General features: G+C 37.5%; 1 protein-coding gene across 3 annotated transcripts in view; it reads left to right on the top strand.

Moving 5' to 3' along the window:
* The window catches only part of KIF27 (kinesin family member 27), a 92,365-nt gene that overhangs the window by 34,605 nt on the left and 30,037 nt on the right, over positions 1-27,723 (top strand). For all 3 annotated transcript variants that reach the window (XM_074395481.1, XM_039475272.2, XM_074395480.1), the window contains 8 exons: positions 1,417-1,623; positions 3,959-4,128; positions 4,619-4,722; positions 8,107-8,262; positions 11,238-11,443; positions 15,414-15,611; positions 24,868-24,981; positions 27,303-27,479. In XM_074395481.1, the coding sequence (XP_074251582.1) occupies positions 1,417-1,623; positions 3,959-4,128; positions 4,619-4,722; positions 8,107-8,262; positions 11,238-11,443; positions 15,414-15,611; positions 24,868-24,981; positions 27,303-27,479 (1,332 nt within the window). The remainder of the gene's footprint in view (positions 1-1,416; positions 1,624-3,958; positions 4,129-4,618; positions 4,723-8,106; positions 8,263-11,237; positions 11,444-15,413; positions 15,612-24,867; positions 24,982-27,302; positions 27,480-27,723) is intronic.

The raw sequence follows: 27,723 nt of genomic DNA, 5'->3' as shown, positions 1-27,723 counted from the left end.
ATATAATGACTATTTTGGTAAAAATCCACCATTGTGCCTTCTATTTATCCTTCCTCCTCTGTGTTCTTTTTTTCTCTCCTTTTTTACCCTTTTTTGGATCCATTGGGCATTTTTTCTTTTTCTGTTGTTCACTAATTTAGAAGTTATAGTTTTACTGTTTTTATAGTGGTTATTCTAGAGAGTACATGTACCCTAATATTAATTGGTACTTTTGTCCCTTTCCCAGACAATGTAAGAACTCCATTGAATCCTTTTTAATTTATATGCTATTGATGTTGTATATTTTAATTATCTGAATGCATGATTTTTAAGTAAGGTTGCATTTTTATTGCTCAGCATTTATACAATGAAAATGTAAGGTTTTTTTTTTCTGTTTGTTTTTTGTTTTTTCCTGTTTCACCATTTTAGTACATGTGAAGTATTAAGATGAATGACTGGTCGGGCGTGGTGGCTGACACCTGTAATCCCAGCACTTTGGGAGGCTGAGGTGGGTGGATCACGAGGTCAGGAGATCAAGACCATCCTGGCTAACAGGGTGAAACCCCATCTCTACTAAAAAATTAGCCAGGCATTGTGGCAGGCGCCTGTAGTCCCAGCTATTTGGGAGCCTGAGGCAGGAGAATTGCTTGAACCTGGGAGGCAGAAGTTGCAGTGAGCCTAGCTTGCGTCTCTTGTACTCCAGCCTGGGCGACAGAGTGAGACTCCATCTCAAAAATAAAATGATGAATGACTGTTTCTTATTTACATAAATTTGTACTTGTAAAACAAAGATTGACATTAGAGCTTTCTGGATTAGATACACTTCAAAAATTTTCTTTAGAGATTACATAAAAAACGAAACCACATATACACACTAACACACACACACATTCCTGATATATAATTTGTTCTGCCTTTGGTTTCCAAGTTCTCCCTCCTCTCAGGATTATCATTTGGCTGTTTTTTATTTCTGTGCTTTTGGCTTCCTTTTTCACTAAGGCTTTTACTTCCCTGCACTTGTTACGTCCTTCTGCCTCCTTTGCTGCAACCTCTGCTGTCCACAATTCTTTCTCCACTTTTTCAACTTTCTTGTTTCTTTTTACTTCTTAGGTTTTACTCAGAAAGTCCATATTTTAATAAAGAAAGCTAATCAAAATGTTCAGGTTTGCAAAGCAACCAGTCACAGTGGATGGTGTATTATCTTTGAGTATTTGACTTTTTTGGCTGTGTTTGTTGCTTCTTGCTATTAAAAAGGTTTTGCTGCTCAGAATAATCTTAGTTACTTATGAACACCAGAAGGCTAGTCTCTGGATAAATGAAAATTGACTGTATTATTAAAGTAGTTGTGGTTTTGGTCAATGTAAAATTCATTTTTAATCAAAATCTAAATGTCCTGAAAGGCTCTGTTTTTAAAATTTTCATCTCTCTTCTACAAAGAATGAAAAAATAATAGAACAACAACTTCTTGTGGATCAACTCAGTGAAGAACTAACAAAACTTAACCTGTCAGTGACTTCTTCAGCTAAGGAAAATTGTGGAGATGGGCCAGATGCCAGGATCCTTGAAACGAGACCATATACTGTACCATTTGATACTCGTTTGGGGCATTATATTTATATCCCATCAAGACAAGATTCCAGGAAGGTAAAGTTCAAATATTAGTCTTTTTCTTATTTTGAGATTTAAAAAAATTAGCTGTATATAATATCGCAGTGTATTTGTACGTCTCAGCAGATACTTATCAGTTTGGTTTTATGAAATTTTATGTGTATTTTTTAAGCATACTTCTTTCTAATAAAAAACTAATAAATGAGAATACATAGTTATATTTGGAGGGAATAGTTGGATGGATATAATGTCTATGCTTCATCAATGTGAAGAAGATATCCTTTGCTGTGATATTTTCACGTGTGACCTTGTTTAATAGCTACATGAATTTATTTCTTCCTTTAACTACACAAAGTTGAGATGTTAGAGGGTATTTATTTCAACTTATTTGGTCTGTCATTATTTTTGAAATAATATTTATATGTTATTCAGTCTTACCAAGTAGACATAATCAAGACAATATCAATATCAATATGAATTTTATTTTGTGTGTAGTTGGTAAATATATACACACACAAATATAAGAATCATCAAGGAATCTCTATTATGGAAAAGACTTAATTAGCAGATTCATGAGTTTTGGTTTAGCGGGTTCATGAATTCTGATTTCTATTTATTTGTTGTTTTTTTTTTTGAGACGGAGTTTCACTCTTGTTACCTAGGCTGGAGTGTAATGGCGCGATCTCGGCTCACCACAACCTCCGCCTCCTGGGTTCAAGCAGTTCTCCTGCCTCAGCCTCCTGAGTAGCTGAGACTACAGGCATGTGCCACCACGCCCAGCAAATTTTTGTATTTTTAGTAGAGATGAGGTTTCACCATGTTGACTAGGATGGTCTCTATCTCTTGACCTCGTGATCCACCTACCTTGGCCTCCCAAAGTGCTGGGATTATAGGCGTGAGCCACCGCACCCAGCCATATTTCCTCATTTTATGAAGGGAAATGATTTATTTATGTGAGCTCCATCTGGTTGTTACAATCAGAAGGATAAGAAATGAAGGGCAACTGATATATAAGCAGTGCCATAGGCTTTGCATCAGGCAGTCTTGGGTGTGAATACTGTAATAGCTCTGGACATTTGGTTTTCTTTGTAAAAAGAAATTTTAAAAGGAAATTACAATCCCAGAGAACAAAGTTAGACTCTGAACCAAAGGTTTTATTTGCTTCTTCAATAATTCCCACACTCTCACAAGAGAAATCTAGATGCCTGCCAGTTATGGGACAAAATAGCCATGTATTGTACTTGTTAGATCAATACTTCCTGAATTGGTTCTTCCTTAAAGGATTCCCCTCCCTCATACTCCACTGGGAGGCCACCTATAAAACTTTAGCCCCAACTGTCATGATGCTGTTGTGACAGATGATGTAATTAGGTGACTGACAGCGGAAGCACAAAAATCAGACATAAGATGATTTTCAGAATCCGGTAGGATTTTTTTTAGGAGAGAATACATGAGGGGGCCTGATTATCAAGCAATTAAATCCCAAACACTATATGATACTCATATTCTACTATATGTTACAATTTTAACAGCTTATAGTAATTTATATTGATAAATGGACTGTCTCCTCTTAAGATTTTATTACCGCTTATTAGAATTCATCTCGAGGTTTGGTTACAGAGGTGATGAAAAGGGAAATATTTTGCAATAGAAATCAGAGCAAAGGTATAAAGGCAATTTCTAATTTATTGTTGTTTTGTAAAGTCATTTTTTTTCAAGTTAAAGTGCATTTCCAATGGAAAAATGTTATAATATAGAAAATTCCCAGGCTAGCCCATACAGTTTTACTTATCTTGTGACATATATTAAATATTTTTCCTAGAGCCTTAATTCAGCTATACCTAACCACCATGTATAAAAAATAAGTAGATACATTATGGTATTCAAATTGGGAATATTGCCCTGGCGGAAGGAGCGGAGATGGCTCTGGGCTTCTTCCTGTGGTGGGATTTGGATTGGAGAAGATGCAGACTTTTGGCAGCAGCACCACAGTTATCCAGGTGTTCTGAACTGGGAAGATGGGGAAACGGGAACATTTTTTGGGCTGTGTCTGTGCTGTGTTTTAAGAGCTGGGATGTTTTCCATGCCTTCTTTTGGTTTCATTTTTGAATACTACTTTCCGTAAGTGAAGATAGAAGAGTTGTCCAGAAGAGAAGATGCTGTGTATATTCTGAAAGAAGTATTTGTCTGTGAGGCACAACAGTATTGTTAAATTAATTTTGACCTTTGTTTGAGGGGAGCATTTTCCAGTGATTAGCTATTTTAAGAGTACCTATTTAATAACCCCTTTAAAAGCATTTAGAGTAACAGGATACAATTAGACTTGTAAAATATCATTTTTTTTGTTGGTGGTGGGGGAATCACTTGCAAGGTCTATACAAGTCTGCCTATGTACTCTCTGGATCGAATATTTGCTGGATTTAGAACACGAAGTCAGATGCTGTTGGGTCACATAGAAGAACAAGATGAAGTCCTCCATTGCCAATTTTCTGATAACAGTGATGATGAAGAATCAGAAGGCCAAGAGAAATCTGGAACTAGGTATGTTAAATATACACTGATTTAATAAACATTTAGAATTATATGATGCAATAAATATAGAAGTATAGGTTTTTTACACTGGAGTATATCTTTTCCATTTAATGTAAGAGTAGATAACTTTTGCTAAAAGTACTATCATCTAATATGTTATGAAAATAGTATTTGAATCCAAATCATCAGACTTATAATTGAAAAATAATTTTGCTTTTGCTTTCAGAGCTTTTATAGTAATTAGATTCTAATTTTCAGAGAGAATTTTTTTTTTAAATTTCCTTATTCATCTGCCATGATTTCAAAAAACATGACTTTTCTACTGGATTCAGCATGAGGAGGCATCCTTTTATTTTGAGCAATAATAGTAAAATTCTGTTTATAAATGCAATTAATAATTTTTTAACATTGCTGCCACTTTTTTGGGGAAACTAATTTGAGAGCAGATTAGAAAATGCTAACACATAAGTTAACTTTCTGATTTTTTTTTTTTTTTTAGATGTAGAAGTCGTTCATGGATTCAGAAGCCAGACTCTGTTTGTTCCCTTGTTGAATTGAATGATACTCAGGATGAAACACAAAAGTCAATTTTGGAAAATGAAGGTACATAGATCTTTGTAAATAATTTAGACCTAATGGTTATAGGATATTTACCTCTTTCCTCAGTTGATAATTAAGAAACATCCAGGAATTCTCAAAGACCAGAACTAGGTACAAATGTGTTCCTGGTTGGTAGAACTTCTTTTATGTTCTCTGTTTTAACCTCTTTCACTGTTTTTACTCCTTAATAAAAAAGATTTTCTGTCAGTTAATTATGGCTAGAGATATAGGCTAACTCCCTCAGAATAAGGCTTTTTATATTCAGACCTGATTGATATGCTTTGAACTCCTGATGACTTTAAAATACAGTGTAAGTAATTGTAGTAGGTGTCTGCTCCTTCACTAACATCAATGATGTATTTGGCATTAGAGTCCAGTTAGTATACTGGGTGCTGGTAATGTTTTAGTATACAACTGCTAAGAATTTTTATGCATCAGTAACAGCATCAAAAACATTTATGAGCCAGGCATAGTAGCTCATGCCTGTAATCCTAGTGCTTTGAGAGGCTGAAGCAGGAGAATTGCTCGAGGCCAGGAGTTTGAGACCAGCCTGAGCAACATAGTGAGATCTCCTCTCTACAGAAAATGAGCCCAGCATGGTGGTGCATACCTATAGTCCCAGCTACCCAGGAGGGAAGCTGAGGTGGGAGAATCACTTGAGCCCAAAATTTCGAGGCTGCAGTGAGCTGAGATCACATCACTGTACTCTAGTCTGGGTGACAGAACAAGACCCTTCTCAAAAAAACAAACAAAAACAACAAAAAAGAAAACTACAACTCTATAGTTTTCAAAACATTTTTATTTATTTATTTATTTATTAGACAGAGTCTTGCTCTGTCACCCAGGCTGGGGTACAATGGTGCAGTGTCGGCTCACTGCAACCTCCACCTCCCAAGTTCAAGTGATTCTCCTGCCTCAGCCTCCCGAATAGCTGGGACTACAAGTGTGTGCCACCACACCCAGATAATTTTTGTATTTTTAGTAGAGATGGGGTTTTACTATATTGGCCAGGCTGTTCTCAAACTCCTGACCTTGTGATCTGCATGCCTCAGCCTCCCAAAGTGCTGGGATTACAGGTGTGAGCCACTGCGCCCAGCCGGCAGTAGTAGATTTTAACTCATCTCTCTTGGCCAGTACGTGGTTGACTCACAAAAAATAAGGGAATAGTGAATATAAATAACATGATAAGTGCTACACTTTGAAAATATAGAGCATCTCTTTAAGAACTTATACATAGCTTAATAAGCCAAAAATTTAAGTATAATGAAAATAAACTTCAAAATGTAAAAATGATAAAGGTAAGTGCTACTCAAGCAGTCATGCTTGAGCTGTTTCTTACTGCTCTGCAACCAGGGAAAAAGCTTTTTTTTTTTTTCTTTTTTCTTTGTAGACACAGGGTTTCACCATGTTGCCAAGTTGGCCTCGAACTCCTGGGCTCAAGTGATTCTCCTGCCTGAGCTTTCCAAAGTGCTGGGTTTATAGGCATGAGCTACCATGCCCAGCCTATTTGTGTGTCTATATACAATTATAAGATGAAACTTTAAAAAATATCATTTAAAAAGCAAAGAAAGGCCAGGCACAGTGGCTCATGCCTGTAATCCCAGCATTTTGGGAGGGAGAGGAGGGGATCACCTGAGATCTGGAGTTTGAGACCAGCCTGCCCAACATGGTGAAACCCGGTCTCTACTAGGAATACAAAATTTAGCCAGGTGGGGTGGGGTGGGGGGAGGGTGCCTGTAATCCCAACTGCTTGGGAGGCTGAGGCAGAAGAATCACTTGAATCGGGGAGGCAAAGGATTCAGTGAACCAGGACCGAGCCATTGCACTCTGACCTGGGCAACAAGAGCAAGACTCTATCTAAAAAAAAAAAAAAATTGAAAAGCAAAGAAAAAAGGGAATCATCAAATACCTAGGAATAAATATCATAGAAGACATGCAAGACCTTTACACAGAAAACTACAAAACATCAAAAAAGATCTAAATAATTGGAAAAATATTATTTGTTTTTAGATTGGAAGATTAAAAATTATAAATTAGGCCGGGCGCGGTGGCTCAAGCCTGTAATCCCAGCACTTTGGGAGGCCGAGGCGGGTGGATCATGAGGTCAAGGGATCGAGACCATCCTGGTCAACATGGTGAAACCCCATCTCTACTAAAAGTACAAAAAAATTAGCTGGGCATGGTGGCACGTGCCTGTAATCCCAGCTACTCAGGAGGCTGAGGCAGGAGAATTGTCTGAACCCAGGAGGCGGAGGTTGTGGTGAGCCGAGATCGCGCCATTGCACTCCAGCCTGGGTAACAAGAGCGAAACTCTGTCTCAAAAAAAAAAAAAAAATTATAAATTATAAAATTATAAAGAGATCGATTCTTCCCAGATTGATCTATATATTTGATATAATTACAATAAAAATCCTAGTACATTTTTTAGGCAAAGAAATTAACAAACAGAATATTTGTAGAAATGTAAATGACCTATAATGGCCACAATTATTTTGAAAAAAAGTATAAAGTTGGAGGCTTTGCACTATCTGATTTCAACTCTCACCTGTCAAGTTACAGTAATGAAGACAGTGAGATGTTATCATAAGGATAAACATTTAGACCAATGGAACACAGTAGAGAGTCCAAAATTTGTCACTCTTTTTTTTTTTTTTTTTTTTTTGAGAAAGAAAAAATAAGAAAAAGAATAAAGAAGATGAAGAAAGAGGAAGAGGGAGAGAGAATGGGGGTATTGCTTTATTGCCCGGGCTAGAATGCAGTCTAAATATGGATATGCCTATAATTGTGCTTAATAATGGATACATGAAAAAAAATGAAAAAAGAAAAAACTTATGTCAGAATGTAAATGAGCTTACACTAGTTCCTTCCGTAAGAAAGTCTGCCTATGAAAAAAATGTCACCTGAACTAAAGCAGTGTGCTTAGTGACATAGTTCATGTACATTCTGGTGCAGGATAGTAACAAACAGTGCTAGGCCACATGCGGAGTAGCCTTGTGTAGGCTGCATTCTCCTATTACAATAAAAGAAGAAGTTAATAGGAAACAAATTCATCCCTCTATCCATCTGGAAATTTTATACCTATCTCAGATAACTCAGGTTAAAGGCAATGAAAAATTGTGTGTCTGAACCTATAGGATATTATGAAATAATATATACATATATATTAATTTGTAAGAAATTGAAAACTCGTACTGTAAGCTGGAATGCTAGAGTCCCAATTGCTGTGTACTTTTTCCTTTCCTTTTTGTCTCTTCCACTGCCACCTCTAAATTGCCTTTGTGTCTGCTTTTCTTAACTCTACTTCTGTTGAATGTTTTACCAGCAGATAGTTTTATTTCTCCGTTTTGGTGGGGTTTTTTTGTTTTGTTTTGTTTTGTTTTGTTTTAGATACAAAGATTGAATGTCTCCAGGAGAGTCAAGAATTGAATCTGCAAAAATTAAAGAATTCAGAACGCATACTTACTGAAGCTAAACAAAAAATGAGAGAACTTACAATTAACATCAAGATGAAGGAAGATTTGATTAAAGAATTAATAAAAACAGGTAATAATAGCTTGTGAACCAGCTTATATGAGAAGGAAAATTTCTAAAATTGTTTCCGATGTGGTAACATTTACTTTAGTTTTTGAAGCTCAGGTCTATCCACTTAGCTTGCATTGGTGTAACACGGTGAGTTTTTAGGCCAATATGTGGAGGTTATTTATCAAAAGAGTTTTTTTCTTTGGGGATTACACCTCTGAATCATTCTAACCAGTATGAACTCTGCATTGTGCTGAAATTCTGTGGCACTTACGAGTTCCTTTTTCTTTTCTTTTTTCTTTTCTTTTTTTTTACTTTAAGAAGCAGCCTCTGCTTAGCTACTTTCCCAAAGCTTTTTTTCTCATTCCTAGTGACGTATGTGCTATGCGTCATCCTAGCTCCAGTTACCCAGATGTTTAAATAAGTTTGACCATGCTGCTTCCTCACAGGCAGGATCAAACCCCATTTGACCCCTTAGGAGTATCTACGAGCTGATCTAGAATGGCTTCTCCATTCCCAAGATTTCAGGGTACTGCCTGTGGAATTTGAGGATATTTGCCCACTACAGTGAATTACTTTCTTTCAGAAAGGTTATCTTACCATGGATGTCATTAAACAAACATGTTTTTGTAGCCTGGTATACCCAACATAGTTGCTTTAAAATAGAGGACACCAGAGCTTACACAGAGAAGGTCCTTTCTTGCTCATTAGAACCAAGGGCAATTTAGAGCTTTCCTATAAACCCTGAGAGATGGTGACTTGTGAAAGTGTCAGTGAGTGCTTACTTTTCAATGCCCTCTCACTGAAGACTTCTCTTGAATAGCAGCTACTTCTGCCAACTAACAATAACAGGACATCTATATTATATTTTATCAATTCTGATACACTGCAAAAAATTTACAAAAAACTACAGGTGTGTATTGGGTATTGTGGCATATGCCTGTAGTCCCAGCTACTTGGGAGGGTGAGGTAGGAGGATTTGTTGAGCCCCAGAGGTCAAGGCTGCAGTGAGTCATGATTGCACTACTGCACTCTAGCCTAGATGATAGAGCTAGACCCTGTTTGAAAAAAATAAACAAACATGTAATTGGCACTGTTTTGTTTTTTGTTTTTTGAGATGGAGTTTTGCTCTTGACATCCAGGCTGATGTGCAATGGCGTGGTCTCAGCTCACTGCAACCTCCGCCTCCTGAGTTCAAGTGATTCTCCTGCCTCAGCTTCCCAAATAGCTGGGATTACAGGTGCCCACCACCTTGCCCAGCTAATTTTTGTATTTTTAGTAGAGACGGGGTTTCGCCATGTTGGCCAGCCTGGTCTTGAACTCCTGACCTCAGGTGATCCACCTGCCTTAGCCTCCTGTAGTGCTGGGATTATAGGCGTGAGCCACTGCACCTGGCCTGGCACTGTATTTTTTGTAGTGGCTCATAAAATATTAGTGTGTTGAACAATTAATGAATAGTCCAAAATGATTTGTTTAAATATAGTAGTTGTATGTATTTTAAAGGTAGTCAAATAGAGAGTAAATCAGAGTCAGAGGACGGCTCACAATGCATTTAGTTAAATAACTTTTATTTTAAAATGATGAGCATTTTTGGATAGCAGGTATAACCAGCTATATAAATAGCATAATAGGCTGTGTGCGGTGGTTCACGCCTGTAATCCCTACACATTGGGAGCCTGAGGTGGGTAGATCACTTGAGTTCAGGACTTTAAGACTAGCCTGGCCAACATGGTGAAACCCTGTCTCTACTGAAAATACAAAAATTAGCCGGGCATGGTGGCGTGTGCCTGGAATCCCAGCTACTCGGGAGGCTGAGGCAGGAGAATTGCTGCAACCCAGGAGGCAGAAGTGGCAGTGAGCTGAGATTGTGCCACTGCACTCTAGCCTGGGTGACAGAGTGAGACTCTGTCTCAAATAAATAAATAAATACATAGTATAATCAACTGTCTCTGGTGATTATTCATCAGCATCCCCTGAGCTTTAGACTCCTATTTTTTATTGCCACGAATTTTCCAGTCTAGTTCAGGGACAGTTACCTATTCATAGCAAATCAAAACCAAACTTTTAGGGTTAGTAGCTGGAGTTAGAATGAAAAGAGATGTAGAAATATCTATAGTATATTTTTTCTGTTCTGTATATTAATAAGAAAATAATTTAAAAGGAATTAATCTCAAATAAGTTCAGTGCAGTGAAAAAGGAGAATCAGCTTTGGATGAAAAGATTCTTAAGAGACATAACAATCAAATGTATTGTGGACCTTGTTTAGAGTAGATCCTGATTAAAATAAACCAATTGTGAAGGACATTTTGAGGCAATTAGGAAGGTCTGACTATGGACTGATTGGTATTAATATTGTTAGTGTGATAATGACTTTTTGGTTATGTCCATATTTTATATAAATGCTTATTTCAGTATGTATAAGTAAGAATAGGAATTTAACAAAATGAAGTATGTATAGGTGAGATGATATGACATCTGGGATTGCTTTATAATAGTTAAGCAAAGTAAAACAAAAAGCATATTAAGCAGCTATGACAAAATCTAAAACTTTCAAATCTGGGTGATGGGGGTTCATTTTATTATTTCTTTTGTTATGTTTAAACATTTTTAATAGTAATTGTAAAAAGGAATTCAAGGAGACAGATCATTGGTAGCAGGAGGCTAGAGTTTACTAAGCAAGAGGACAGTCACACCAAATATCCTTCTTAACTGAGTTTTATGCCAGCAAAGCTCAATTACAAATTCAGAGGACCAGAAATGTCACTCTAAAACGCAAAAGATTAAAAGTGAGCCTGAGTGGCAGCAGATGGGAACAATCATTAAGGAACTCATCATTAAGAAGCTGTGTTTGATGGGGATGGGTGGGGACAACTCGGTTTTTAATGCTGTATCTTAAATAGTATCACTGCCTGGCTGGATTTTTAGTAGAGTATTTTTATGTTTTTGATGTTTAACTTCTTTTTACATAATTTATACTAATAATAATTATTATGGTTAAGGTAACGATGCCAAGTCTGTAAGCAAGCAGTATTCTTTGAAAGTAACAAAACTAGAGCATGACGCAGAACAGGCAAAAGTCGAACTCTTTGAAACACAAAAACAGCTACAGGAGCTGGAAAACAAAGATCTTTCTGATGTTGCAATGAAGGTAAAATTACAGAAAGAGTTCCGTAAAAAGATGGATGCTGCAAAGCTGAGAGTTCAGGTAATTTAAAAAATATAATTGAGAAAACTTATTTAAGCTTTCCTGCTTTTGAGGATTCTTATAGTGAATTAGGAAAGAAGTGGAATTCAGTTTATACCAGCAAGAGAAACAGGGTGTCAATTTTTCTTTTGTAGAGTGCTGGTCGATTTACCTATTTTAAAATCTGGGTTGGGCCGGGCGCGGTGGCTCAAGCCTGTAATCCTCCCAGCACTTTGGGAGGCCGAGGCGGGTGGATCACGAGGTCAAGAGCTCGAGACCATCCTGGTCAACATGGTGAAACCCCGTCTCTACTAAAAATACAAAAAATTAGCTGGGCATGGTGGTGCGTGCCTGTAATCCCAGCTACTCAGGAGGCTGAGACAGGAAAATTGCCTGAACCCAGGAGGCGGAGGTTGCGGTGAGCTGAGATCGCGCCATTGCACTCCAGCCTGGGTAACAAGAGCGAAACTCCATCTCAAAAAAAAAAAAAAAAAAAAAAATCTGGGTTGTATATTTCTTCATTCAAGAAATATGTATTCTTTCAATCTTCATCTCAGAAAACCACATGGTAAGAAATAAAGATAACCACAAAATAGTGTTTTTTAATGAAGGACAAAGGATTAAATAATGGTTAAATAATATATATAAAACAGCTGGTACCTATATGACACTTTGTAGACACTCAACAAATGGGAACAATTTTGAGATATGGTTTTCTGAAACCATAACTGATTGGCTTAAGAAGAGTTAATAACTTTGTGTACTGCAACTTATCCTTAACTTTCTAATGCCTGGTTTTAGCTACAACTTTAGAAATAGCTACAGTTAAAAATTCTGTTCTATGAGAAATATTTCATCACATAGAGATTTTATGTGATGAAGCCATTTCCAGGTGCTTTGTAGATACTGTAGTCACAGTGCTTTGCTAGTCTGATCATAATGAACTTTCTAGGATGCCTTCTCTATTTCTTTACCTCTCATGATCTCATAATCTACTGCTTTCGTGCTATAGAAACATTTTTATATTTTTTCCATTGTAGGTAGAGTTGTAATTAACCTATTCAGAGCATTATTATTATTTTTGAACTATGCCACAGTTATTTGCTTTCAACAAAATAGATATTTGCAATATACCTCTTGTGTGCCTGGTCCTAATCTAGGTAGGGAGGCGGAGGTGAACGGGCCAGAAAAGTCCCTCCTGGAGTTTCTTATGCCACCTCAAACATCTGGATATTTCCACTAAAAGTTACTACCTAAATAGCTTCTCAAGTCAATACCAAATTAATATAATATGACTTGAATATTTGAATTGCTTAAAGGAGGACATAGGGTGGTTATCTATGTCACATCCTGCATTTTCCTTCAGAATACATATTTTCACTTTGGAATTCACCTCTGAAAGTGTTGGGATGAATTCTTTTTCACTTCTTAATCCTTTAAATTAGGGCTGTCATGTCTAACAAAGTACTCATTGTAACAAAACATTAGTAGAATATAATGATTAAGATTTTTCCTTGTGTTTATTGTGAAATTTTATTTATCATTTAATAGGTTTGTATTCTAGCTTCAGTTCTTATTATAATTCTTATTCTCAACATTGAAAACCAAAATTATTATTTTTCTAGGGAGGTTACTTATCATATACATCTATAGTTTAAGCCTTGTTTATGAATTCAGCAGAGGTTACTTTTGTATTTCCTATGTCTCACACAACTAAAATGGGAGAGATTAAAGATTATTAATAGGATTTGTGAATTATTATGTCTTTCCATGTTTTCTATGCTTCCTGCTGTATAATCTTTTTTGCTAAGAGTACTGATGAGGAAAGGAAAAGAAAGGTGTAGAACTTAACCTCAAAAAAAAAACATCTGATACAGCAGAGGACAGAAACAAGACATAGTTTTAGAAAGTTTGTACCTTTGGCCTATCCATGCACTACTGATGGGGATAGGATGATCAGGAGGATGAGGAGGACAGTAGTTACCGTTTATTGAGGGCCTATACATACCAAATGGTTTATATACATTATTTAATCCTTTGAAGTGGGCATTTTTAGTCATTTTACAAATGTGGAAACAAAGGTTTAGAAACGTAAAATAACCCAGTCGGAGTCCCATAGTGGTGATGACAATGCCAGTTTTCAGTACTCTAACATAACACGTTTTTTTGTTTTTTTTGAGACAGAGTCTTGCTCTGTTGCCCAGGCTGGACACTGCAACCTCCACCCTTCACCTCCCAGCCTCAAGTGATCCTCTTGCCTCAGGCTCCCAAATAGCTGGGATTACAGGTGCCCGCCACCATACCTGCAAATTTTCGTATTTTTAGTAGAGATGGCCTTCCACCATGTTGGTCAGGCTGGTCTTGAACTCTTGACCTCAAGTGATCCGCCTGTCTTGGCCCCCCAAAGTGCTGGGATTACAGGTGTGAGTCACTGCACCCAGCCATATCATGCTGTTTTAAAATACTGAAATACTAGTATTTTTATTGGTAGAATACAGTTATTTCCATTTTTAAAACAAAAAAAATTTTAAATTAGAAACTTCTAAAACCTATATTTTTAATGTCTTCAGGTATATGTAGAGTGTTACATGCTGCATTAATTGTTTAATGCTGATGCACTTTTGAGCAACTATGGAATGAGTGCAAAAAACAGTGGGAACAGTATCTCACTCTTAAGATTTTCAGGATGTACACTGATATTTTTAATATTATGTGAAAAAGACACTAAAATGCTGGTATAATAATTTTTGCTGCAGTATTGTAATTATTGTCAATTGTAAGTGTCAGTGTCCAGATGTAGGTATTGGAAAGTGCGAAGGCTTGTGGCCTCCAAGCCAATGGTACCCAAAGTAGTCCATCTGCAGATTGTTCTTGTTCTGTGATGAGATAAAGGTCAATCATTGCACAGCTTCCTTCATCAAAAAAGTCTCTCATGAAAACATCAACTGAATCTAATATTATGCTGAGGGGTGCAGATTGACAACAGTGTCTGTGAACTAGCACTGGTCCACAGATCACATTTTGAGTAGCACTGCTGTAAATTGCAGTGCCTCTTGGATACTTAATTTAGTTAGAATAAAACTTGCTTATGCTAACACTTTATTGCCAAAATAAAAGGAAATAATTGTGGTCTGCATAATTTATGAATGACATCTCCTTTTTCATGCCACCTAATTGGTACTTAGTGCAATGCTAATAACATAATACAAGTCTAACTTTGGTCAGGACTAAATTGTAACACAAGTATTTTATATTAGTGGTGTGAACACTTTGAAACCCTAATGCTATCTATACATAATTTTAGTTAGATGAGAAGGAATTTAAGATAAATGTTAAAACAGTAATTATAATGGTCATTCTCCGGGAAAATGTTATCAGGTGTGATCATCTTAACTCAGGGATTAACGATTTAGGCTATAGCTATAGCTATAAAAACAAGAGCATAGTGGAATGCTGTGCCCCCACACAAAACAAATCTACATGAAAACACCTCTGAGACAACTAGGGAAAAAGGGAGATAGTAGTTTATATAGAATATATATGAAGCTGTTTGCATGCATATGCATACATTTTTTTCTGGAAGAATATTTAAGAAATTGGTAATTTTGTGTAGGGAAGCAGGACAGGTAAATTAGGGGTGTATGATAAGAGTGACTCTCAAAATATAAATTCAGTTTTATGCTGTTTTAACTAATTTTTAAGTTAAAATGCTTATTAATAAAAAGCAAATCATCCATTTTATTTTGTTTGTTGTCCGCATCAGGAAGTCTCATCATTCTTTATATTTTTACATTTGTGATGAAAGTGGTGATGGTTTCCCTAATTGCAAAAATGCAAATGTAGGAGAGTAACCAATTGTTTATGAACCTGTCAAAAATAAATGAAAATCTAGGGAAAATTTCTTCTTTTATCATTAAACGAAAAGATTAAGTTTCATTGGGGAATGTGAAAGATTCAGTTTTTCATTTTGAAATCTTCCATATGATTTCAGGTCTTACAGAGGAAGCAGCAAGATAGTAAGAAATTGGCATCACTGTCAATCCAAAATGAGAAACGTGCTAATGAACTAGAGCAGAATGTAGATCACATGAAGTATCAAAAGGTACAGCTACAAAGAAAACTTGGAGAAGAAAATGAAAAAAGGAAGCAACTGGATGCAGTAATTAAGCGGGACCAGCAAAAAATCAAAGTAATATTGTCATACATTCCTGCTAAGTATAATATGAAATGTTAAACGGCTCAGAGCTAATGAAGCCATGGTCTTGTCAGTGGGCTTGTGAAATATCTATCCTTGACCTGCCCTTCCCTGCTGTCCTTATTCACTTTAAAGCTTTGTTCATCTACATAGTAAAACCTATTTATTGAATTCTGAGTACTGTCTTGAAGGCTTTGACTTCACAAAAGAAGGTACAATGATAATTTCTCTTAGTAGGATCTTAACTTTAGGCTGCCAAAAACATACATTTATAAAGCCAACTTTGTAAATAATACCTACCATTTAAATAGGATTTTCTGTTTTCAAAGTGCTTTGACATGCATTGTCCATGTGGCTACATAGAAAAAGTACCAGGTAAAGTGGTACCATTTCATTCACAGCAGAAAACTGATCAGACCTTTATGTACAGCAGTTATAGAATAGATTGGGCTGGGGAGGAACTTAGTGGTGTCAGCCGGGGCTCTTGGACTAGGCTATCATGGGTTCAAATCCTAGCTCTCTTAGTTGCTGGGTGAGAGATTTATTGAAAAAATAAATTTTCTCAAATTTCTCAAAAATTTTACCCTCTCTGTTTATTCTTATTGAAAATGGCTTTAATCACACTTGTCTCACAGACATCATCTTTTTGAAAAAGATGATGATCATAATAACAGACACTTACCTAGTACTGTATGCTAGGCTGTGTTTCATTGAAATGTTAAGCTGAAACCAAGGCAAGGGACATAATTGGAGATCTCTTAGATTTTTTTTTTTTTTTTTTGGAGACAGTCTTGCTGTGTTGCCCAGGCTGGAGTGCAGTGGCACTATCTTGGCTCACTGCAACCTCCACCTCCCAGGTTCAAGCGATTCTCCTGCCTCAGCCTCCTGAGTAGCTGGGATTACAGGTGAACACCACCATGCCTGGCTAATTTTTGTATTTTTAGTAGAGACGGGGTTTCACCATGTTGGTCAGGCTGGTCTCAAACTCCTGACCTGTGATCCACCTGCATCGGCCTCCCAAAGTGCTGGGATTAAAGGCATGAGCCCCTGTGCCTGGCCACTAAGGTTTTACTTTTTTTGAGCAGTTTTAGGTTCACAGCAAAATTGAAAGGAAGGTAGAGATACGCCATATACGCCCTGTCTCTGCACATATTTAGCCTCTCCCATTATCAGTATGCCCGAGATTTCCTAGACTTTTAACAATGGACATAACCTATTTTCCAACCTTAAAAAATATCATAGAAATCAGCAATGGAAGGGAACTTAAAGAACATTTAAACTAAGTTACTCATTTTATTTTTTTAACAGTCTTTATTGAGATATAATTCATATAATACCATATAATTCGCTCATTTAAACTATACAGTTCAATGGGTTAGACATTCTTTTTTTATATTATTCATTTTTAAGTTGTGGTAAATTATACATAACATAAAATTTACCATTTAGCAATTTTAAGTGTATAATTCAGTGCCATTAATTACATTCACAATCTTGTGCAACCATCACCACTATCTATTTCCAAAACATTTTCATCACCCCAAACAGACACTCTTTAACTATTAAGCAATAGCTCCTTATTTTCCCCTTACCCCAGCCCCTGGTAATCTCTAATCTACTTTCTCTATAAATTTGCTTATTCTAGATACTTCATATAAGTAGAATCATACAATATTTTACCTTCTGTGTCTGGCTTATTTCACTTAGCATAATATTTTCAAGGTTCACCCACAATGCAGCATGTACAAGAACTCCATTCCGTTTTATTGCCAAATATTCCATTGTATGGCTATGCCACAGTTTCTTTATACATTCATCCATCAGTGGTCACTTGAGTTGTCCATTTTAATTTTGTTGAAGTCTGATTTATCTATTTTTTTTCTTTTGTTGTTTGTACTTTTTGGTGTCGTGTCTAAAAATCCATTGCCTAAATCCAAGGTCATGAAGATTTACCCCTATGTTTTCTGCTAAGAGTTTTGTGGTTTTTGATTTTATATTTAGGTCATCGGTCTATTTGGGGGTCAGTTTTTGTATATGGTGTGAAGTAGTGAGTTCAGATTTATTCTTTTGCATGTGGAACTCCAGTTGTACTAGTACCATCTGTTGAAGAGACTGTTCTTTCCTCCATTGAATGGACTTGACACCCTTATAAAAAATCAGTTGGAGGGGGAAATAGGGAGATGCTGATGTGGGAAATGGAGAGATGTTGGTCAAAGGGTACAAAGTTGTAATTATGTAGAATAAATAAGTCTAGAGACTTAATGTACAGCATGATGACTATTGTATAGTGGAAATTTGCTAAGAAAGTGGATTTCAGGTGTTCTTCCCACATAAAAGCAAAATGCTAACTACGTGAAGAGAAAAATATGTTAGCTTGACTATAGTAATCATTTCACTATGTTTATCAAAACATCATGTTCTATACTTTACATATGTACAATTTTGTTTTTTTGAGACAGGATCTCACTCTACCACCCAGGCTGAAGTGCAGTGGCATGATCAGAGCCCACAGCAGCCTCCAATTCCTGGGCTCAAGCAGTCCCCCTACCTTAGTCTTTTAAGTAGCTGGGACTACAGACGCTCACCACCACACCTGGCTAATTTCAATTTTTACTTTTTGTAGACAGTGTCTTGGTATATTTCCCAGGCTTGTCTTGAACTCCTGGCTTCAAGTGACCCTCTGGTCTTGGCCTCCCAAAGGGTTGGGATTACAGGCATGAGCCACCATGCTCGGCCCCAATTTTTATTTAAAAAAAATCAAATTGCCATAGATGTATGGTTACTAAACTCGCAATTTGTTCCATAGGTGTATATGTCTGTCCTTACGCCAGTATCACACTATTTTGATTACCGTAGCTTTGTATTAAGTCTTGAAATGGGAAAGTAAGTCCTCCCACCTTGCTCTTCTTTTTCTAGATGATTTTGGCTATTCAGGGCCCCTACAATTTTCCATGTGATTTTGCGGATGGGCTTTTCCATTTCTACAAAAAAGGCTACTGAAATTTTGATAGAGATTGTTGAATCTCTAGATTGCTCTGAGTAGTACTGACATCTTAACAACAATAAATTTTCTTACCCACAAGCATTGGAAGTCTTTCCATTTGTTTAGGTCTTCATTAATTTCTTTCAGCAATGTCTTATAATTTTTAGTGTACTGTTAGTATTTTACCTTTTTACTTAAACTTGTTCCTAGATATCCTTTTAGACACTATTATAAATGGAATTGCTATTTAAATTTCCTTGACACTATAAGACAACCCAGTGAAGAGTACTGAGTTTAATTGCAGCCATGGAAAAGTATTCTATAGTCACCTAGGATGAAGTATAGAAGATAAGAGGACAAAAATCAGAGCTATGAGGAACTCTTGTATTTAAAAGAACTGGTAATAATAATGATATTCATAATAGTAATAGTAATTATAGCAATAGTTAACATTTATTAATATTTATATTCAAGCAATACTGTGCTAAGCATGTGTCATCTTTTATCCTTTTATTTTCAACTTTTCTTCTAGATTTGTCTTTAAACATCTTAGATTTTTTTCATCCTGAAATTATCCTCCTTCAACCTTTTTACCCGTTCCTTTCTTACCTCCCCTTCGTAATCGAACTTGGAAAAGTTGACTGCATTTGTTTCTGCTACTTCTGCTTTCATTCATTCACCTATCCTCTCCAGCTGGCTTCTGGCTCTATCACTCACTTCACAACTCTTGAGAAGTTCACTGGTGCTGTCTCTGTCACTAATATCCTTAGTTTAACATTGTGCATCCAGCACAGTTCAGCACGCCCTCCATCTTGAAGTATTTTGCCCTTGCCTTTGTGACATTATACTTCCCTTGTTTTTTCCTCTCTTTTTGATTGCTTGTTCTCTGTTTTGACTAGCTCATTCCACTCCACCAGTCCTTTTAAATATGAGAGTTCCTCATGGCTCTGGTCTCTGCCCTCCCTCTTATCTTCTATATGCCATCTTAAGTGAGTGTAGAATACTTTTTCATGGCTGCAATTAAACTGAAAATTCCCACATTTAATGCTTAATCCCAGATCTGTTCTTTGAGCTCTGACGTCTTCGTTAGGTTGTCTTATAGATGAATTCATGGTCTTCCTTACTTATCTTTTCATGATTCCTTACTCCCTACTCCCTTCATGGTAGGAAAAAATGTAGTTCTCCAATGTGCCTTACATGATATATCAGTTGGGGGAGCTGGAAATTCAGGCATCATCATTGGCTCTTGCCTCTTTCTTATCAGGCATATCCAGTGAACCACTGAAGCCTTTAGAGTATTATCTTTAAAATACCAGGCATCTGTCCAATTTTCATTTCTGCTGCCACCAACATAGTCTGTTTTGTTTTAGCTCTTCTTCCCATGCGAAGATTGCTTGTTTAGTGTTGTGGTCCTTGGGTTTTAGCTCCTCATCTCTTATAGGTCATGACTTAAACCAGAAAGACATAGCACTCTCTAAATCCATGTTTAGAGAAAAGAAAAAAACTCTCTTCTTCAAAGAGTAGAAGTCTGCTGAAATGCAACTCTGCCTATAACTCAAATTTTTTACCTTCTTATCTAGGGTACTTTTTTTTTTTTTTTTTTTTGAGACAGAGTCTCAGTTTGTTACTTTGTTGCCCAGGCTGGAGGGCAGTGGTGAGATCTCAGCTCACTGCAACTTCTGCCTCCCAGGTTCAAGTGAATCTCCTGCCTCAGTCTCCCAAGTAGCTGGGATTACAGGTGCCCACCACTACTATGCCCAGCTAATTTTTTTTTTTTGTATTTTTAGTAGAGATGGCGTTTCACCATGTTGACCAGGCTGGTCTCGAACTCCTGACCTCGTGATCTGCCCACCTTGGCCTCCGAAAGTGCCGGGATTACAGGTGTGAGCCACTGCACCTGGTACTTTTTTTTTTTTTTTAAACAAGATCTTGCTCTGTCATCCAGGCTAGAGTGCAGTTGTATGATCATGGCTCACTGCAGCCTTGGCCTCCTCAGCCTCCCAAGTAGCTAGGACTTCAGACACATGCCAGTGCACCTCACTAATTTTTAAATTTTTTTGTAGAGATAAGGTCTTACTATGTTGCCCATGCTGATCTCGAACTCCTGGGCTCAAGTGGTCCTCCTGCCTCAGCCTCCCAAAATGCTGGTATTACAGGCATAAGCCACCACACCTGGCCATCAAGGGCACTTTTATTCCATCTAGCCACATCTCTAATTCTAGTAAAATGACACATTTATGGGGGATAGCAAGTATTCCAGAAAAAGGAACCAGACTATCCCAAAGATACATTGATGTATCCACTACTTAATGCAAAAACAGAAAACCTGCTTACAGTCATAAAGAATATTTGCTGTCTGTTTGGAGTTAACTTTCTGACACTCCTGTCTGTCCCTATTCTACTTGACTAAACCATTTCCAAAGAATAGTACAACTTCTGCATAGGTTTTCTTTAGAGCAGCAGTTCTTAACTGAGGTCCATGGATAGGCTTTGAAGACAAGATGTGAGAACTACTGAAATCATGGGTAGCAGTATGATCTTGAGCTTTTTAACCACCCATTTCCTCATCTATAAAATGGATTTTATAATAGTCCCTATGTCATAGGATTGTTTCGAGGGCTAAATGGGATAATTAAATAGACATAAAAAATCTAGCACAGTGCCTGGTACACAGTTATTTTAATATGTATAACAAAGATTACAATATAAGAAAAAAGGCTTTGTCCCCAGCAACATGTGGAAGATGGAATTAGAACTACTGCAGTATGCTTTTTTTTTTTTTTTTTTTGAGATGGAGTTTCGCTCTTGTTACCCAGGCTGAAGTGCAATGGCGCGATCTCGGCTCACCGCAACCTCCGCCTCCTGGGTTCAAGCAATTCTCCTGCCTCAGCCTCCTGAGTAGCTGGGATTATAGGCATGCGCCACCATGCCCAGCTAATTTTTTGTATTTTTAGTAGAGACGGGGTTTCACCATGTTGACCAGGTTGGTCTCAATCTCTCGACCTCGTGATCCACCCACCTCGGCCTCCCAAAGTGCTGGGATTACAGGCTTGAGCCACCGCGCCCGGCCCTGCAGTATGCTTTTAAAGTGTATGTGGACAAACAAATAGTAGAGCGTCAGCTCCACATAAGGTCACTTGATTTAAAGTCGCTTTATTTCATCATCCTGAAATTTCTAGGATTATGACGGGCTAAATGATAGCTATGAAGTAGAGTTAGGGAAGCATGAAGAACTATAGCGGCAAACATAATAGGGTCCACATTCACTCATCATTCATATGGGTGTAAACTTTCTTTATTTAGTCTGTAGCACCTGTCGTCTTTGTGAGTGCCCCTCTCCTCTTCTATCCACGTCGTGATTATTGCTGGAAATATGGTGGAAAGTAATCAGATGTTCTCTCTGTTCAAACCTTATTCTGAAAATGTAAACACTTCCTTTAAATACTTCTCAGGTCTCTTTAATAAGAATGCTTAGTCTCTTAGCCTCTTCTTCCCTGTGCTTCTGTCCCTAAGATGGCATCCAGTTGTATGTTATGGTTGGGTGTATAGGTTTCTTTTATCCTATGCCTTGGAGTTGAGGAATGTGACCAGCTAGAAATTGTTCTCCCTTGTCCACCTTACCCTGCCTAATCTGCTGCCCCTGATGATGAAACCCCTGGCTGACATAAATCATAGTCTGGTCTTGCTTCTGGTTTAGAGCATGAGGGTGCTTTCCCTTCATCTCATCTCCCACTAGCATTATAAGCCCCTATTGAGGCTACTAGGCATTCTGTCTAGCTTGATAGCCCAGTGGCCTGTTCTCATACCCAGTTTGGGAGCCAGTTCTTCACAGTGACTACCTACATTAGCTCTCAACTCAGGATCCATGCTGCATAAGACCAAGGAGTCCAATTAGGGTGTCTTTCCTTTTTTTTTTTAAAGCGAGGTTTCACCATGTTGGTCAAGCTGGTCTCAAACTCCTGACCTCGTGATCCACCCACCTTGGCCTCCCAAAGTGCTGGGATTACAGGTGTGAGCCACCGTGCCCAGCCGGGTGTCTTTCCTAATTGTACCTCTCTGCCGTTTCAGCAAGACTGGGCAATCATGTATGGGTGTGGGGCTGCTGCACTGCAGTTTGCGTTTTCTCTCCCAACTGAGTTAGGAGCACCTCTCTCTCCACTGATACCTTTATTTATCATCCTCTTTTCTGGACCAAAACTCAGACAGAGGACAACTGGAAAACATATCTTTCTTACTGTCTCTTTTCTCCTTTTTGCCATTCCCAGGGCTGGAGAACACTAGACTTTTCTTTTACTTTCTATCAGTGCTTCTGAAATTACTTGTGGAGAAGGTATAGTTTTTATTTTGTTATAAATTTGTCACAGCCTAACACTTTTGTAAAACATGAATTAGTAGAAAATTGAAATTTAAAATATACAAATAAAAGTCCATTCTAAAAATTACTGAAGTCATCAGACATAAAATTATTCTGTCAAATTGCTATAAAAGTATCTCAGCACTTTCAATTGTGTACTTACCTGTGGACTGGCCCACTTTGACTCAGGGCCTCCTTCCTGATTCCTGCTAAGCTTTAGTGATGGACATCATGAACATTGTGCCTTTTCTTTTTTTTAGACACAGTCTTACTCTGTCACCCAGGCTGGAGTGCAATGGTGTGATCGTGGCTCACTGTAACCTCTTCCTCAGTTTCAAGCAATTCTTGTGCCTCAGCCTCCTGAGTAGCTGGGATTACAGGTGCACGCCTGGCTAATTTTTGTATTTTTATTAGAGACGGGGTTTCACCATGTTGGCCAGGCTGGTCTCGAACTTCTGATCTCAAGTGGTCAACCTACCTCGGCCTCCCAAAGTGCTGGATTATAGGTGTGAGCCACCCCACCTGGCCAACGTTGAACCTGTTGCCTTGACCCTTAAGATGTGAATGGAGGCTGGGCGTGGCGGCTCACCCCTGTAATCCCAGCACTTTGGGAGGCCAAGGTAGGTGGATCACCTGAGGTCAGGAGTTCGAGACCAGCCTGGCCACCATGGTGAAACCCCATCTCTACTGAAAAAAAGAAAATACAAAAATTACCAGGTGTGGTGGCACGCCTGTAATCCCAGCTACTCAGGAGGCTGAGGCATGAGAATTACTTGAAACCCAAGAAGCAGATGTTGCAGTGAGCCAAGATTGTGCCATTGCACTCCAGCTTGGGCGACAAAGTCAGACTGACTCAAAAAAAAAAAAACCATTGTGGATAGAAACTAAAGAATAGAAAATATGCTTCATAAGACCATGATCTATCTTCTAAGGCTATTCTCATAGTACAAACTCCCATTTTTGAACACCAGATGTTGAACATTTCTTTTTGCATTTCTACTATAATAAATTTTAATATACCCACAGCAGATGGATGTCTTAGGTGGAGTAACCTATGAAGGTAAAAAGCTCAGAAAGGCAGAAGAGAAAAACCCGATTACAATTTCAGACTCTTATCCCTGTTGTGCTAATTCGTAACACTCAGAAAGAATGAAAAAATCCTCAGTTTTGTTAGTATATCCTAATTTTTGCAGTTAACATTTTATTGCCTCAGTGAGAGCTAACATTCCTTTCTTTTGGATATGCTAATTGCCCTGGTTTGATCACTATACATTATATGTATTGAAATATCACTACGTACCTCATGAATATGTACAGTTATTGTTTGTCAACTAAAAATTAAGGGTGAGCTTGGTGACTCATGCCTGTAATCCCAGAACTTAAGGAAGTTGAGGCCAGAAGATCACTGAAGGCCAGGAGAATCACTGGAGACCAGCCTGGGCAACATAGTGAGACCCCATCTCTACAAAAAATTTTTTAAAAAATTAGCTGGATGTGTTGGTGCAGGCCTGTAGTCCTAGCTACTTGGGAGGTTCTGAGAGGATTACTTGAGCCCAGGAGCTCGAGGTTACAGTGAGTTGTGATCACACTATTGCCCTCTAGTCTAGGTGACAGTGAGACTCTATCTCTGTAAAACTTTTTTAAACAAAAAAACTCCATGTGATTTTCTTCTCAAATAGCCCCAACCATCATCTACTCATTTTCTCTTTCTGTGACTAAGCAAGTAAATGTTAAGAAAATGTGGCTGGATGGCTTGAGCCCAGGAGTTCGAGGCTATGATTGTGCCACTGCACTCCAGCCTGGGTGACAGAGTGAGACCTTGTCTCCAAAAAGAAAAGAAAAGAAAAGAAAAGCATTATCTGCATACTTAAGGATGGTCAGGTGTAAAAGGTTTTCAATTTCTTTGTCTATAGGAACTACAGTTAAAAACAGGACAGGAAGATGGTCTAAAACCGAAAGCTGAGGACCCTGATGCATGTAACTTGAAAAGGAGAAAAGGTTCGTTTGGAAGTATAGACCAACTCCAGGTTTGTCAATTCTACTTAGTGTTTCCTGGTTTCTCTTCAATCAGATGGTTGTCTAAATAGAGATAAACTCACGCCTGTAAACTTAGCACTTTGGAGCCAAGGTGGGTGGATTGCCTGAGGTCAGGAGTTCAAGACAGCTTGGTCAACATGGTAAAACCCTATCTCTATTAAAAATACAAAAATTAGCCAGGCGTGGTTGTGGGCGCCTGTAATCCCAGCTACTTGAGAGGCTGAGGCAGGAGAATCACTTGAACCCGGGAGGTGGAGGTTGCAATGAGCTGAGACCGCGCCATTGCACTCCAGCCTGAGTAACAAGAGCAAACTCCCTAGACAGACACACAGACAGGCAGACAGACAGATAGATGTAAAGATTGGCGGACTCTGAATAAAGCTTTTAAACACTAAACTCTGCTGTCCGAATGCAAAATTTCTGGTATTTGTTTTGAAACTTTATTATTTTTCTTTTCTTAAATTTTAGATTCAGGGATATATGTGCAGGTTTATTACATGGGTATACTGTGTGATGCTAAGATTTGGACTTCTAATAATCCTGTTGCCCAAGTAGTGAAACTTTTATGATTACAAAATTATTTTCTCATCCAGAAATGTGCTGTATTTTTTTTTTGCTCTCTCAGCAAAATAAATATATTCTTATTTCAGTAGAAATGAGTTTATTTGAATGTTGTAGACTATAAATTGAAATCCATGTTCACTGGATTGTATTTATTCCTATCTCATGAAGACAAATATATTTCTAAAAATCAGAGCTCTACATTCAAATAAAACCAAATTGTATATGTACTCTATATATTAAAAAGCCATTATTTTAGTGCCACCTTTTAAAAAGAAAGTCATAATCCACAAACTGATTTCAAAGTTCAAAGAAAGTGAAATTGTAAATTTTATATAAGAAGAAAATATTGTATTTAAAATACCCAGAATGCAATTAAATCTACCTTACTTTAGAAAGATTTATTCTCTCTTAATAAGTTTTACATTTTATTAGTGACATTTAATAGTGACATGGATGCATTCCCACACACACCCATTCCATCTAGAAATGTCATTACCAGTTGTAATTTTTTAGTTTTTTTCCTTTTAAGTGGAGCTTAAAAAGAATCTCTTACTCATCTTTCAAACCCCACTCACAGTTTAGGAATGTTTATAGAATATGTTTTAAGTTACTTGCTAGACTTCATAGGGTCTCCTCCTGGAGTATCTAAGGATATAACAAAACTAACATTTTCATAGTTGTTCTTTCTGTTCCTAGTAATTGTAGAGCTACTATAATTAGGCTCCAGTGTTACATGGACATGATAGTGCTTAAAAGATCATACTATTAATATCTCGGTATTACTGGAAGACTGAAGAGCTATGCATCTTCTTTGCCGTGGCCATTTTGCTCTCTTTTTCTCATATGTCTTCACTGTGTCATTGTATTACAGATTTCTAGGAACCCTTCCTATAAGGTTCATAAAGGACTACGAAACAATACTATGTTGTTTTCTTTTCCTATTTGTTTTTTGTTTTGGTGGCAGTGCTTCATTACTGTGTCCATTTGGTAGAGTTCCTTTTCAACAGTCATATTCCATCTATATTTATGTTTGTACTTGTTTCTAGGTATCTTTAATTCAAGAGAGTACTAAGATGTTTATTTTGGGATCTTTTCAGCAGTTTTTTTGTTTTGTTTTTTTCTTGTTGTTTTTTAAAAATAATTATTTGAGGTTGACAAGCTACAATGCAAGTTGGGTTTCCTTCCATGCTCCATCTTCTGTGTCTTCCACTGTGTGTATTCATTTATTCACTTCATTGATTGACGGAATCAGGCATCCATTCACTCATTCATTTAACATTTTATTGAATGCCTGCTGTGGTCCAGGAAATATACCAGGCATATGGACAGACAGGTAACAACTACAGTCCCTGCAATCAATCAAGGAGCTCAAGTTGGGGAGATAGATAGTAGAGCAACCACTAGTGTAAGTGCTAATGATGGAAGTATGCACCACTATAATAGAGAAAAGACTCCCAACATGTTCTTATTATAGGAAAGTATCAGCCCTTTCTTTGTCAGGCTAAAAAATCCCAGACTGTTTAACATATCTGGGGAGTAAATTTTAATTCTTTATAAAACAACCTAGCTACATCTTGACTAGAACCACTGATGTCTTTAGGATTTCAGACGGGAACATGAGTTACTATGAGTGATAGTTTTTAAATGTTCATTGAAGAGATTTCAGCCAATCTGAAATTATGTTATTATCATGTAATTTTTATGGCAGAAGGAAAAGCAAGTAACTTTTTTTTGAATTTTAATGTAGAAATTGGATGAGCAAAAGAAATGGTTAGATGAAGAAGTAGAGAAAATTCTGAACCAACGCCAAGAATTAGAGGAGCTGGAAGAAGACTTAAAGAAACGAGAGGCCATAGTTTCTAAGAAGGAGGCCCTGTTACAGGAGAAAAGTCACCTGGAAAATAAGAAATTGAGATCTAGTCAGGTATTCTGTTTAACATGCTACTTGATTCTGGTTGTAAACTACTCCCCACTCCCCACTCCCCTCTAGGATGGCTATAATCAGAAAAACAGATAATAAGAAATGTGGGGGAAGAGATGGAGAAATTGGGACCTTCATACACTGCTGGTGAAATTGGAAAATGGTATAATTGCTTTGGATAACCATCTTGTAGTTCCTCAAAAGGCTAAACTTTGTGACCCAGTAATCCCACTCCCCGAGACAGAGA

This window comes from Saimiri boliviensis, chromosome 2 (genome assembly GCF_048565385.1).
Source record: "Saimiri boliviensis isolate mSaiBol1 chromosome 2, mSaiBol1.pri, whole genome shotgun sequence".
Lineage (NCBI taxonomy): Eukaryota > Metazoa > Chordata > Mammalia > Primates > Cebidae > Saimiri > Saimiri boliviensis.
The sequence above is the reverse complement of the archived record's forward strand: the minus strand, read 5'-3'. Positions and strand labels throughout refer to the sequence as shown.